Here is a 12,386-nt window from a genome sequence, read left to right as displayed (position 1 = left end):
TAGTAGTTCATCCTTATATGAAATACAGGTGTTCAAGTCTTTTTCAGGTTCCAGGTATGATCCTGCAGGTCCTGATCCTCCAGGTCTCCAGAAATCTTTAAAATGCTCCTGTGGCCGCAATTTTTGACTTAGAGACTTCAAATTTTAAACTTAAGCTTTTCTCACATGTCTACACAACGTATTAAAATTTCATGAAGATCCGCCGCCGTTTTCCCGCCGACCGCCGACTGCGGCGGCTGGCAGCTGCCAAGTACAGCAGCGGCCGCTGAAATTTATATTTTGATATTTCTAATGTAAAATTTACATAAAAATAAACATTTTCTGGGAAAAAATTTTTCTTCTAGCTTCAAAAATAAGAAAATTACAGCCGTTTGAAATTTTTAAATAAATAAAGACCTAAAAACAAAGGTTGTTAAATAAAAGGGTGAAGGAAGCGAAAATTGACTTAGACTTATAAAAGGTCGGAAATTCATCATCAAACAGGGGACTTGCACAAAAAAATTTAGCCCTCTAGCTCTAATAGGAACTGAGATAATTAGGGGGGGCGTTGAACGCCCCCCCCCCCGACTGATTAAGGTGCGGCAAGGGGCCCGACTGTAAAGGGTTAATAAAGTAAAATAATTTATGTTGATTAATTTGAACATATTTATAAAGGGAAGCTCTAGAGAAACATTGTAAATAGCTCCCGTGTTGGTTAAAGGCTCTGTCATTCTTTTAAATAGGTATTTATTGGTTTAGGCTATTCCCCCCCCGGCCCCCCCCCCCCCTTCTTTCTACTTTAATTCTTTTAAACAACATAGGATGCTCCATGAAGCTAGGGCCGCTTATATGCTTATTTGTACTTAACCAACATAAAAGGCTAGGATTACGGTTTATAAAACTTAATGTTTAATTCCCGAATACCAGCTGGATCTTTATTGTTAAGTGCGTTTACGATCATGTATCCACCAGCAAGAAAATTACCTATAGTGAAATCTTTTCCCCATTATTCTTAACGCGCGTTGCATGTTAATGACTCCTGTGTGAATTAAGTAACATTTTCATTAGATCAGTTATATTTAAACTTATGACTTCGCCAATAATATCTCTGGGCTCTGTATTCTTATTTAAAGGGAAGGGGCACTAAATAGCGCGCTAGCCTAAGATCGAGCATCCCAAGATTTAATTTAGAAATAAAATTGCCTTGGTAAATCTTTACATGGAGCTATGTGAATCTACACTAAAATGGAGAACTCAATAGAATTTGCATGGTGTGGTGAATGAAATTTTAACGAGACGGTACCCAACTACCTTAAATAATAAGTTTATTTCACAATTTTTCAGATTTAAAAACAAGAACGCACAACCTACCTACACAATAACGTAGCGCAAAATGTCGCGACGTATGGCCCCTCCACCCCCGCCTAAAACGCGGGGAAAAGGAGGCTCCTCCTCCTCCTCTTCCAGTCAAAATTCCAACATACTCCAACCTTCCTATAATAGTAATAAACAAGAAGATACAACCAGGTAAATATAAGTGTGTAGAGTGGGGGGGGGGGGGGGGGTATGTATGTGTCTTGTACATTTTAAAATTTCTATAGAGCTTAAAATTCATGTACTGCTTAGTACCTTAAATGGAAAGCTATAGGTATATTTTTTCTAAATGTGCTAAACTCTTAGAATTACATGTTAGAATTGTCTCTTTTTTAAGCTTTGAAAGATTTTTTATACTGTCAAACATACTTGGATTACATGATGTTTACACTGTTCACATTTCCCTTTGTCAAAATATCTCAAAAATACCACATAGATGATCTTAAGGGATAAGACAAGGGACAATTTATTGATAAACATCCCTAATTAAAATGAACTAAATTAATTATCACTTAAGATTAAAATTTGTATATGAACACTGCTATTTTGGACAAACCAATCAAGATTTATTGAAGTCCACAAAGCTTTTATTCCAATGAAAGATAGAAATAATATAAAACTTTGGGAACGTAATAATTTACAGTCAAATGTCTCTTCCATCCCTGATCAGCTTCTTACTGATAATTAAAAACTGTTTTTTAGATCTTTGGTGCTAATGTTTGATGAGCTTGTGCGGCATGACAAAGTATTATCTGAATCATGCGAGGAACAGTTTCTAAAATTTGTCATGTCCACACACCAGATGGTCAAGAAGAAAGAAGACATGGCCAATGAGAATATTCGTCTCAATTCAGAATTAATCAAATCACACCAGGAGATTCGTGTGCTAGAAGAGAAGCTTAAGGGATGAATCATATTCAAATGTTTCTTTGTTAGAACTATTATATTGAAAGTTGAATGTACAACATAACACTAAAAAAGACCTTCTAATCTAGACAAATAGAAAGGAAAATTTTCTAACAAAAATACCTTTAGTTATTAACTGCGCAAATAGTTTTTGTTTACCTATAGTTGTTCTGAGCCCTACAATACCAATGCCATAAATATTGAAAGTCAAGATGAACATTAACAATCCCTTAATTAGTCTAAAAAAAACACAGCATGTATAAATTATACACTTATGGTAAGGAAAGAGCAGCCATTTTGTTCATTTTATCCAAATTCATTAAATAAGTTTCTCAGCTTAAAGCTTTACTTGGAGAAATTAAATAGATTGTCTGAAAAAAATTTCACCGTCTGCTAGATGTTCTGTTGTGATAAATCTATTACCTAAGCGCTATTTTTTAAAATATGATTTACAATATACCATACTATAGCAAGCTCGAACCCTGCTCCATGAGACGACACAGAAAGCCAGAAGAGTGGAGCAAGAGAAAGATATTATAATGAATAAATTTGACCTGATGAGAGAAATGTTGCTGTCAGATCACGGAAATACACTCAATAATGACACAAGGAAACACATGTCAACTTTAAGATGACGTCATAAGCAGCGGAGCTACATCAAACTTTTATTTTTTATATAAAAAAATAAATCGAGGTGAATTCTTTAAAAAAATTAGGTTCCCTTAGTTGACAAAAATATATTTGTGAAAAATCCTCCAAAATCGCATACAAATCGACAAAAATTAAATAAAATCATTTAAGGATTAGGTAGGTATTACCATAAGATTTTGTTTAGGTAATTTTGTAGATTTTAATGCGATTTTGGAGGATTTCTCACAAAAATAATTTTGCCTCACTAACTGACCCTAATTTAAAAAAAAAATACTTATAGGAGAGTGGCTAGTTAGAATTTAGTAAGTAAAGGAAAAAAAAGAAAACACATCTTGATAATGCATTACGATAAAAAAATACGGAAATACATGTATACTGTATAGGTTCTAAATTTAAAAAAAAATTTGACAGTGTTTTTAACAATCAGGGTTAAATTGCAACGCATAGAATCATCCTTGTCTAATCTACGTGGTGCTAAACTGGCACAGGCAGCTGCTGCTGAAACTCCAGGTAATTGTGTTACCATTATCTTCGGAACAGATTACGATCCGGTGGATTAGAACCGGTTCTCAGCTATTTTGAAAAAAACACGTATCGTTTTTATTATTTATATCCAGTTTTCTACGATTATAAAAATGTACAATCATAATATTAAAAACAGTTTTTATAGCCCTTGCCTTCGGCATCTCGGGGCTAACAATTTTAGTTTCAATATTAAAATTGTATATTTTTGTATCCGTGCAAAGCTGTATAATACGATGCTATAAATAACTATTCCGTGTCAGGCCTACTCACCCCCAATGTAAACTCTCTTTGTACGCACACAGAATAAAGTTTACACTCACAAATGATATATTTTTCATAATTCTTAAAGAACATAACTACCCTTTTAAATCATGATTTAAAAAAATGAAGATATATTTTCTTATCTCAATGATAGTACTAACTATTAGAATAATGTGTAGGTGTTAATGTCTGCCTCATGTAACTTATTTATGTATAGCGAAATAAAAGGACCAATCGACCATGTATATTTAAGATTTTTTTTGTTTTATAATTCAATGTTATTTACTTAGACTAAAGATTTTATTAAAACGTTGTTTAATGGTTATGAAACTGAACCCTAATAGGTACTTAATTCTTTACCTATTTTCTAGGTTTACATGTTATCGACGCTGATTTATCCGTTGTCCAAGAAATAGACTCGACAGGATCCATTCTCGACGTTTCAGACCTTAGTTTCGACGCCACTAGGGATCCTACCTGCGATTTAGAGGTAAGTTTCACTTATAGAAGGCTTTCTTGTAACGTAGAAAACTAATAAATTGTTAGTTTTGAAAGGATTAATTTAACGAAGATGAGAACATCCATAAGTAGCGAAGTGCATAAAATATCATGAATGGACATGGTAATTCAGTGGACATAAATATAAATAAAAAAAAATTTTAATTTTGGATTCTCATTGATGTACAATGTACATAGTATACCTAATCTAAACAAACAATTAGGGCGTTATCCTCTTAGAATTTTTTTTTCAATTTTGAAAATTTGAGAACTCCCTCCCCCCCCGACAACGACGAACAACTATTTTAGGTTAGGTTAGGTTTTAGGCTAGGGAGCCGAGCGCTGCGTTTAGGCAGGCAAGGGGGCCATGCGCTGCGGCTAGGCAGGCTAGGGAGCCGAGCGCTTCGGCCAGAGTTCATAGTTCGCTGGGGGGAGTACTCAAATTTTCAAAATTGAAAAAAAAATTTCTAAGGGGATAATACCAAAATCAGTCATCTATCTTGAATAGAAGCCGAGAAAAAAAATAATTTCCCTTCAACACAGCTAACAGACGGACATTTCAAATAATAGAATGGCTATGCTATTAAAAGAATTAAACACTTGACATTTTTATTTCTCATGATTTTATACATGTCAGAAATAACACTTATACAATATTATATATTAAATTCATTCTAATGGGGCAAATTGATCTGTAAGTATAAAAAATTGAAATTAATACAATAATGTCTTTTACCACTTTGTCTAAAATTTTCAAGGAAGCTTTGTTTTGATCCTGGTAAGGTTGTGGTCTATTTGCTTGTATGTGGAAATTCTTTTTAGATAATACACCATTTCCTCATCACACTCCTCCTGTTATTATATTACAATTCAAAACAATTAAACGCAGGGTGCAATCTATAATACAAAGATCTAGGAAAAGGCAGGTCTGAAAGTGCTATACTTCGTACTTAGGAGGTTCTTTAAATCTATACTAACCCCTGGAATGTAGGGGGGCAGCAACAATTAGGTATCTCATTGTCATATAAACTTAAGAAGATCAAGCTTTCCTATACTAATCATGTACTTAGGTTCAGTATTAATGAAATACCATGTTTAGCTTATTTGCTGCGCTATTTATGTTCATAATTTTCCTTGTTTAGGCTTCCAGAACAAGATCTGGGAAACAGTTTAAGAGAAAATCTGAAGATTTGTTGGGCAACAAGAGGAGAAGCAATAAGAGATCCAGAGGCTCTACTGATAGAATTCTTAATATGTCAGGTACATATTTTTTGACAGTCAAAATACATGTAAAAAGACAGATGTAATGATAAGCAACCTAAGTTTTAAGAAAGAAGAAAATATCGGTGGTTTCCCTCAAAGGTGTCTTGTCAAGCATAGAACCCCCTTATCCTAAATTTTGAAATAAATTCAGTTTAGGAACCCTTGTAGGGGTAATAATAGATTAATCAAAACAAATCATTTAAAATTATTGTTTAAAGACTAAAAGCATTAAAATAAATTATTCTTAACATTTTTTAAGGAGCCAAATACACAGAAGCATCCAACCCACAGTTAACAACCAGAAAGTCCTTGGAAAAGATTGCCGCACGCAGAGCAATCAGGTTTGTGACCCTTATAATTTTAAAAAGTTTGGTTTTAGGTCCTTTCTAAAAAATGTTTTACTCAAGTAGCTTTAAATCATTGTTACTGTTGATTGTTAAGTCTCTCAATCAACTCTTACTTTGATATTGTACAGGGATGGAGGGGACACTGGGCTGTTAATAAAACTGGTACCCAAATTTCCAAATATTTCTTTGTGAGAAACTTTGGGTACTTATACTGAATTTTGTTGTATTATTCCAATTATTATTGTCCATTGTCTTATCCATTAAGATCCTTGAATTGACCATTCTTTAATGTGGAACAAAGCTTAAAGCGCTTTACGTAATCAATGTTATTTTTGTTTAGAAAAAGTATGGAGCAACAGAAAATGTTACAACAGCACCAAGAAGCATATAACAATGAAAGAAATAAAGAGGAATATACATTATATCATTGATTCATTATTATTATAGCTCGTTAGAATTAATCTCCTCCACCTACTCAAATATTTTCAATACCTACCAATATATGATATTTTTTGTGGAGATCTCGTAATCTAAGTATTTAGGACACTAAAAACTTATAAACATACAAGAATGATGTATAGCTTCTAGAAATTGATTCCAAGTGTCCTAGATACTTGTGTTACACAATATCCTTTCCTCAAAGCTCCCTCCCATTGAAAAAATGATTTATTCCTTGAATCGAATAAAATATTATAAAATGATCCTTTGGGTTGGTTTTGGGCCATTTTCTATTTTATCTCTCCTACAGTCAGAGCCTCTATAGATTCTTGGTAGGGAGGAACCGCCATAGTATTATAATGTATATGTGTAAATGATTAGGCTTTCAATGAGAGAAATATAGATGACTACATACTGCCTCCACCCTCCGCTCCTCCCCTAGAGGCTGTGGGGTGCTGGCAAGAAGCACATCAGGTTCGAGTCCTATTTTTTTTTTTTACAGTACATCTATTTTAATTAATTCCCATTTTTAACAGTGCATATTATATATATAATATTTGATGCCAATTTTTAACAGTGCTGCATATATTTAATTCCTAATTTTGAACAATACATATATGTAATTTCCATCTGTCGCTCAGGGATAGCACAGTGTCGACGCAGTTTCTAATAATAAAAGTAATACCTAAGCAAATATCAAACTCAAAAACTCATCAGTTACATATTTGCTTTTTCAATCCTCAGTATTTTTTCGAACTGTTTCATTTTATTTATACACACTATTTGTCTAATCGAAAAAAATTAAATTCCTATAGATTTCCAAATACTTCTAAATTCTTTTTTTGTTGGAGGGGGGGGGGGAGGGTGCATCTAATGTACTTCCAAAAAATTAGGGGTAGGAACCCACTTTACCTCTTATTTTTGCGGGGGAGGGGGAGTAATCGCCAATTTACTCCGAACCACTACTTTTTTTATTACAAAGCTTTGTTTAGGTTCAAAGAAACGCTGGCATCAGCCCTGCCAAAACGCCTAAAACCCCATCAGTCCTCAGATCAAACTCCAACGCTGGAATCAATTCTCGTCGCCATCTTTTTGAACAGGTAGAATATTTTTTCACCTTTATTTAAGCCTATTTTATTTGGAACTTTGCTATACTTTCACACAGTGTTGCGGAGCCGTGGAGCCGCCATATTTTGCTCGAGCCGGAGCCGTAATTTTTGTTAAAAAACGGCTCCGGCTCCGGACTAGATAAACAAAGAAATTTTTATAAATTATAATTTGGTAACTCTGTTTTGTCATGTGCAAATGCCCCTTTTAAGTTTTTCAATTCCATTTTTATCAAAAATTAACCTTTTAAAACCTTCAATAGTCAAAAAAAGACGTGGGAGAAAAATATGTCGAGTTTTTCTTGATTTTAGGCCGGAGCTGCACCAAAATCAAACGGCTCCGCAACGCTGCTTTCACAGTATTACAATTACACTATCATTATGAAGCTTTTTTTATTTATAGAAAAGGAGATTTAATTTAAATATATTTATTAAGAATAAAAATAAACATATTGCTCAATATAGTGAATGAATCTTCATACCTAGGCAATTAAATAGTCAGAAAAAAAACCCAGAAAAATTAATGTTTCTCCCTATAACTATTTGAAGAGTTAGTTAACTATAGTTGTCGAGCTGATTCTCATTGTTAAGAAGAATCTTTCCAGAAAAGCATACGTAAATTTTATCAATAAAAATTAACGCTTATATTTTTAGAAAACAAGTAAGACAGGAGAAAAATGTGGCCCCTGTGGCAAAAGGTTCGGGTTCCGTGGCACTGTTTACAGATGTGTTGATTGTAAGGTAGGTTTTTTTTATCCTCCAGCCGTTGAGAAGATCATAAATTGTCCAAATTACACAGAAAAAAAATATTTTATCTAAAGGTACCTCTAATTTACAATTATAACAATATATATATTTTATATATATCCTCCAAGGAATAAGGTAGAATCAACAAACAAGCGAAATAGATCTAAAAGATTTTGGGGGCAGATGTTAAGGTCGTTATTATACTATGTGTTGACCCCCCAACGACAGCTGAAAATCACGAATAGGTTTCGAATCAACTTCTTTGTCGGTACAAGCTGACATCCTCGAATTTACATTTAAAAATCTCCACTTAATGATGAAAAATAAACTAAAAATACCAAAACATTCTTATTTTATCCATATTTGTATATCTTCCTCATACATATAATAAAAAAAGGATGAACACTTTTAGTAGAAGCGAAGCACAAAACATCATGGAATATAAAACAATGTACCTATGGATTAGATGCGCATATTTTATAGGAATCTTCACTAAAACATTCAGATGTATATCTTCATTAGCATCATAGTGTTACTGACTGAATGACGAATAGACAGAAAAGTGAATTATAGGGTAGCTTCGCTACTAGAAACTACGTAAAATCTTATCATTTAGGCTGTAGCACATCAGGGCTGCAAAGAAAACGTCCCGCTGCCCTGTATCGGCATCGGGAGCGCCAAGCACACGCCTGGCAAGAACCACCTGTACGGGCTGACAGACTACACGCCCCACCAGCCGCCCCTTGTACCTGGTATCCTGGTCCACTGTGTGAATGAGCTGGAGAGACGCGGCCTCGTCGAGGTTGGCCTGTACAGGGTGCCAGGCAGCGAGAGAGAGGTGAAGGAACTAAAGGTAATAATATTAAAGAATATCTAGTGGTACAGCTTCTCAATGATTATGGTTTATTTGTAAATGTTCACTTGTCGTAAAAGAAAATCGATATTGAACTTTTCTTAATTATTGACCAAGAAATATTACCTAAGAAAACTCATAAACTAGAACTTTTCAAATTTTATATTTCAAAGTTATAATGTTTTTAACCTATTTTAATAAAAATACCTAGTAAATGCACTATTCTATGACATAGAATTTCGAATTTAGCAATCATTTTTAATTCATTTTATCTCTTGGAGAAGTGAATCAAGCAATGTTAGCCTGGTCATTTTTCTAAAATAATCAACATAAATATGTTGTCGAAAAATTCCTAGGTATTTAATAAATATTATTTAGGAGAAATTCTTGCGTGGAAAGGGATGTCCTAATCTGAATCAAGTTGATGATATCCATGTTCTCTGCGGATGTATAAAGGTGGGTTGTTTATTTCTTTTATCTAGGTACCTATCTATTTCATTTTAAAAGCACTTTATTTTTAAGAAACAATGGTGCTTTTCCTTAAACTGGCTTACTTGCAGAGAAGTTTTCCCTAATATTTTTGAAAATTTTGGGGTTGTGCTTTATTTTCTTTATACCTAATCCCTTCGGGGCTACCAATGTAATCTAACCAAACCTAGCCTAAGGTAACATTGAAAAAATACCCTTTATTTTAATTTATTCCAAAGTAAGGGGGTGGGGTGAGTTCTATGCTCGACTTGGCTTTTTAAGGGAAACATTTGTACCATTGCTTAGTATATAATTTTCTGAAACATTGTCAATCAAAGCATAAATTACAAGATTATCTTACAAAAATCCCATGAATTTTATTTAACTTAACAACTTTATTTTCAGGATTTCCTACGGGGACTGCGTGACACCCTGATACCTAACCATCAGTGGGCACAGTTTACTCAGGCTGTGGAGAATCCTAATCAAACTGAATCTGAATCAGATATTTACCAGGTTAGCATCTATCTAGCTATCTATCTCTAGTATCTTGGTACCTAATACTACCTCTATCTTATGGTCTATCGTTATCCACGTATAGTCTTAAGTAATATCTGCTATACTGTGCAATATTTGTTTCATGTATTTATAGTTCAATTCGCTGGTGGCTATGGTTATTTGTAAGTTACAATGTACATAAGCAATCTCAGATTAGGTATAAAGATGGTCTAAAATCTGATCCATCTGGTATCAGGACGTAGAACTCATAACCAAAAACATTTTCTATCCACCTATGGCTGTATCTAATCAGGGATTTAAAGGGATGATGTAGGTATATTCCCAATAATGATACACAAAATTACTCCTTCTACAGTTTACAATGAGCGGCTGAAACGTATTTTCGCTGAACTTAATGAAACAACCAATCAAAATTAATTTCAATTCCCCAAAGCTGTTAATTTAACGAATAAAAAAAGTTTTCTAAAACTTTGGGGACTAGTGTAATAAACAGCCCATTATCCCCTTCCTTCCTGGTATCTCATCCCTATACATAAAAACACTTATTAGATCCATCATTTATCTTATCTGTTTTAGGCCATTGCCGACCTGCCAGCCGCCAACAGAGACACCCTGGCCTACCTTATCCTCCATTTCCAGCGCATTATCCAGTGTCCAGACAACAAGATGACCATACAAAATTTGGCCAAGATCCTGGCTCCCACCATTGTTGGTTACAGCTCAAAGGTACTCTTTTGTTTCATGGATATTAAGAGGTTAGAAAATAGAGAATAATTGATGTAAATTTTATTGATACTAACCAAAATTACCCATTCTTTAGATTGAAATTATTGGTTGAAAAGTCTATACGCTGTTAGAATGATCCAATCAATTTAAAATTAATATAAATACCCCAAAATTTTTAATTCAAAGAAATAGAGAGCATGTATTTAAATCTTTAGGTACCAACCAGTATATTAGTTCAATGTCCTTCCCTCCATGTCTTTTATTATAACTTACCTGATAGGTAGACTTTCCACAAAATTAAATTCCGATTCTGAACTTTTATTGCAGAAATGAAATAGGCATATTCAATATTCATAGAAAGTGTTCTAAGTTATATAAAACTTATCTCAACTGTTTTTACATATTTTGTCTCATGCAGGACCCCGAGCCTATAGCAGTAATGGCTGAATTAGGTGTCACCACAAAATGCATGGAAACCCTTCTCAATATCGACGGAGACTTTTGGTCTGGCTATGTGGACTCGGATGGGGATAACCTTTACGATAAGGTAAATATACGAGTTTAATATTTAATTTAGACAAGTGAATTACATCCTCAAATGTTATATACAGGGGTATCTTACCTCGTAAGGGCTGGATACTCCTTCGATTTTTAAGTAATCATTTAGATTTTTTTAAATTCAAGTAGTGCAGTTGCAATTATTATGCCTTTTGGTGAAAAAATACTTGTGTTAAAATTTTAACCATTTTGTACCAGTATTATGCCCAGTAATTTCACTTTGAAATTTTGGCATAATACTTGTCCAAAATGATTAAAATTTTAACACAAGTGTTTTTTCACCAAAAGGCATAAGAATTGCAACTGCACTAGTTGAATTTCAAAAAAAGCCGGGGAAAAAAATCCCCTAATCTAGATAATCAAGATCATCATCCACTTGTCATTGGTTGCGGTTCTTCCAACACCCATTGATATTAGGTTAAGTAACATCCAACAGACCATCTTTGTCTGAGAAGTCCTAACTGTGCATGGCGATGAGTTTCGCCTCTTCATGGGCCAAGGCATTTTCCCTGTTCTTAACTTCTTATGTCGCGCACCTGACATAGTAGCAGAAGGATTTACATAGGAAATATTTACAAAAACTTTCAGTCGTCTATTTTGAATAGCAGCTGAGAGATTACGTTTCCCCCATGTGTATTTAACAGACAGATGGACTGTCATTTCGGGTTGTAGAGTAGTTTCCCTAAAAATTATTGAGTAATAATCTTCGTTACTAGGTAAATATATTAATTTTAGGATAACATGTTCAAGAGTCCGAAAACGCCCGAGGCTCCAGCCTGGTACAAACCTGGAGGCGGTGGCCACCTGCAGGATATGAACCTGGGGCTTACGCCTGGCAGGATGTCCAACAGGAAAAAGAACCTTGCCACTGTTTTCAGATCACCCTTCCTATCATAAGCATTGAATTTTCATTTCATTGAATTAAATAATATTAAAATAGATGCAAAATAAGGTATTGTAATTTATAACAAGTTCTTAGTAGTGCCATTTAAGTTTTTTCATACTTTTTTATTATCTATTTTCTTAACAAAAGACCTTTTTCCCCCTATGTATTAATAAGTATTTTTACTTCTACTATAAAAGACATATTGTAGTATTTTTAATTTAGAATATTTTTCTCCATAATTTGCTCAAATTGTTAAAATTGCGGGTTTGCTAAGATTTTTT

General features: G+C 33.9%; 1 protein-coding gene across 1 annotated transcript; it reads left to right on the top strand.

The window, feature by feature from the left end:
* The first annotated feature begins 1,302 nt into the window (after positions 1-1,302).
* On the top strand, positions 1,303-12,175 carry LOC145326935 (rac GTPase-activating protein 1-like). The gene is made up of 17 exons (XM_080170384.1): positions 1,303-1,506; positions 2,056-2,257; positions 2,730-2,870; positions 3,339-3,420; positions 4,068-4,186; positions 5,337-5,454; positions 5,717-5,798; positions 6,145-6,215; positions 6,625-6,716; positions 7,235-7,342; positions 8,003-8,089; positions 8,712-8,948; positions 9,327-9,404; positions 9,822-9,932; positions 10,512-10,661; positions 11,080-11,208; positions 11,955-12,175. The coding sequence occupies exons 1-17, from the start codon at positions 1,373-1,375 to the stop codon at positions 12,114-12,116; spliced, it is 2,103 nt and encodes a 700-aa protein (XP_080026510.1). The 5' UTR covers positions 1,303-1,372; the 3' UTR covers positions 12,117-12,175.
* Positions 12,176-12,386: the final 211 nt, after the last annotated feature.

This window comes from Acartia tonsa, chromosome 8 (genome assembly GCF_053477335.1).
Source record: "Acartia tonsa isolate MP-2025a chromosome 8, ASM5347733v1, whole genome shotgun sequence".
In the NCBI taxonomy this organism is placed as follows: Eukaryota; Metazoa; Arthropoda; class Copepoda; order Calanoida; family Acartiidae; genus Acartia; species Acartia tonsa.
The sequence above is the reverse complement of the archived record's forward strand: the minus strand, read 5'-3'. Positions and strand labels throughout refer to the sequence as shown.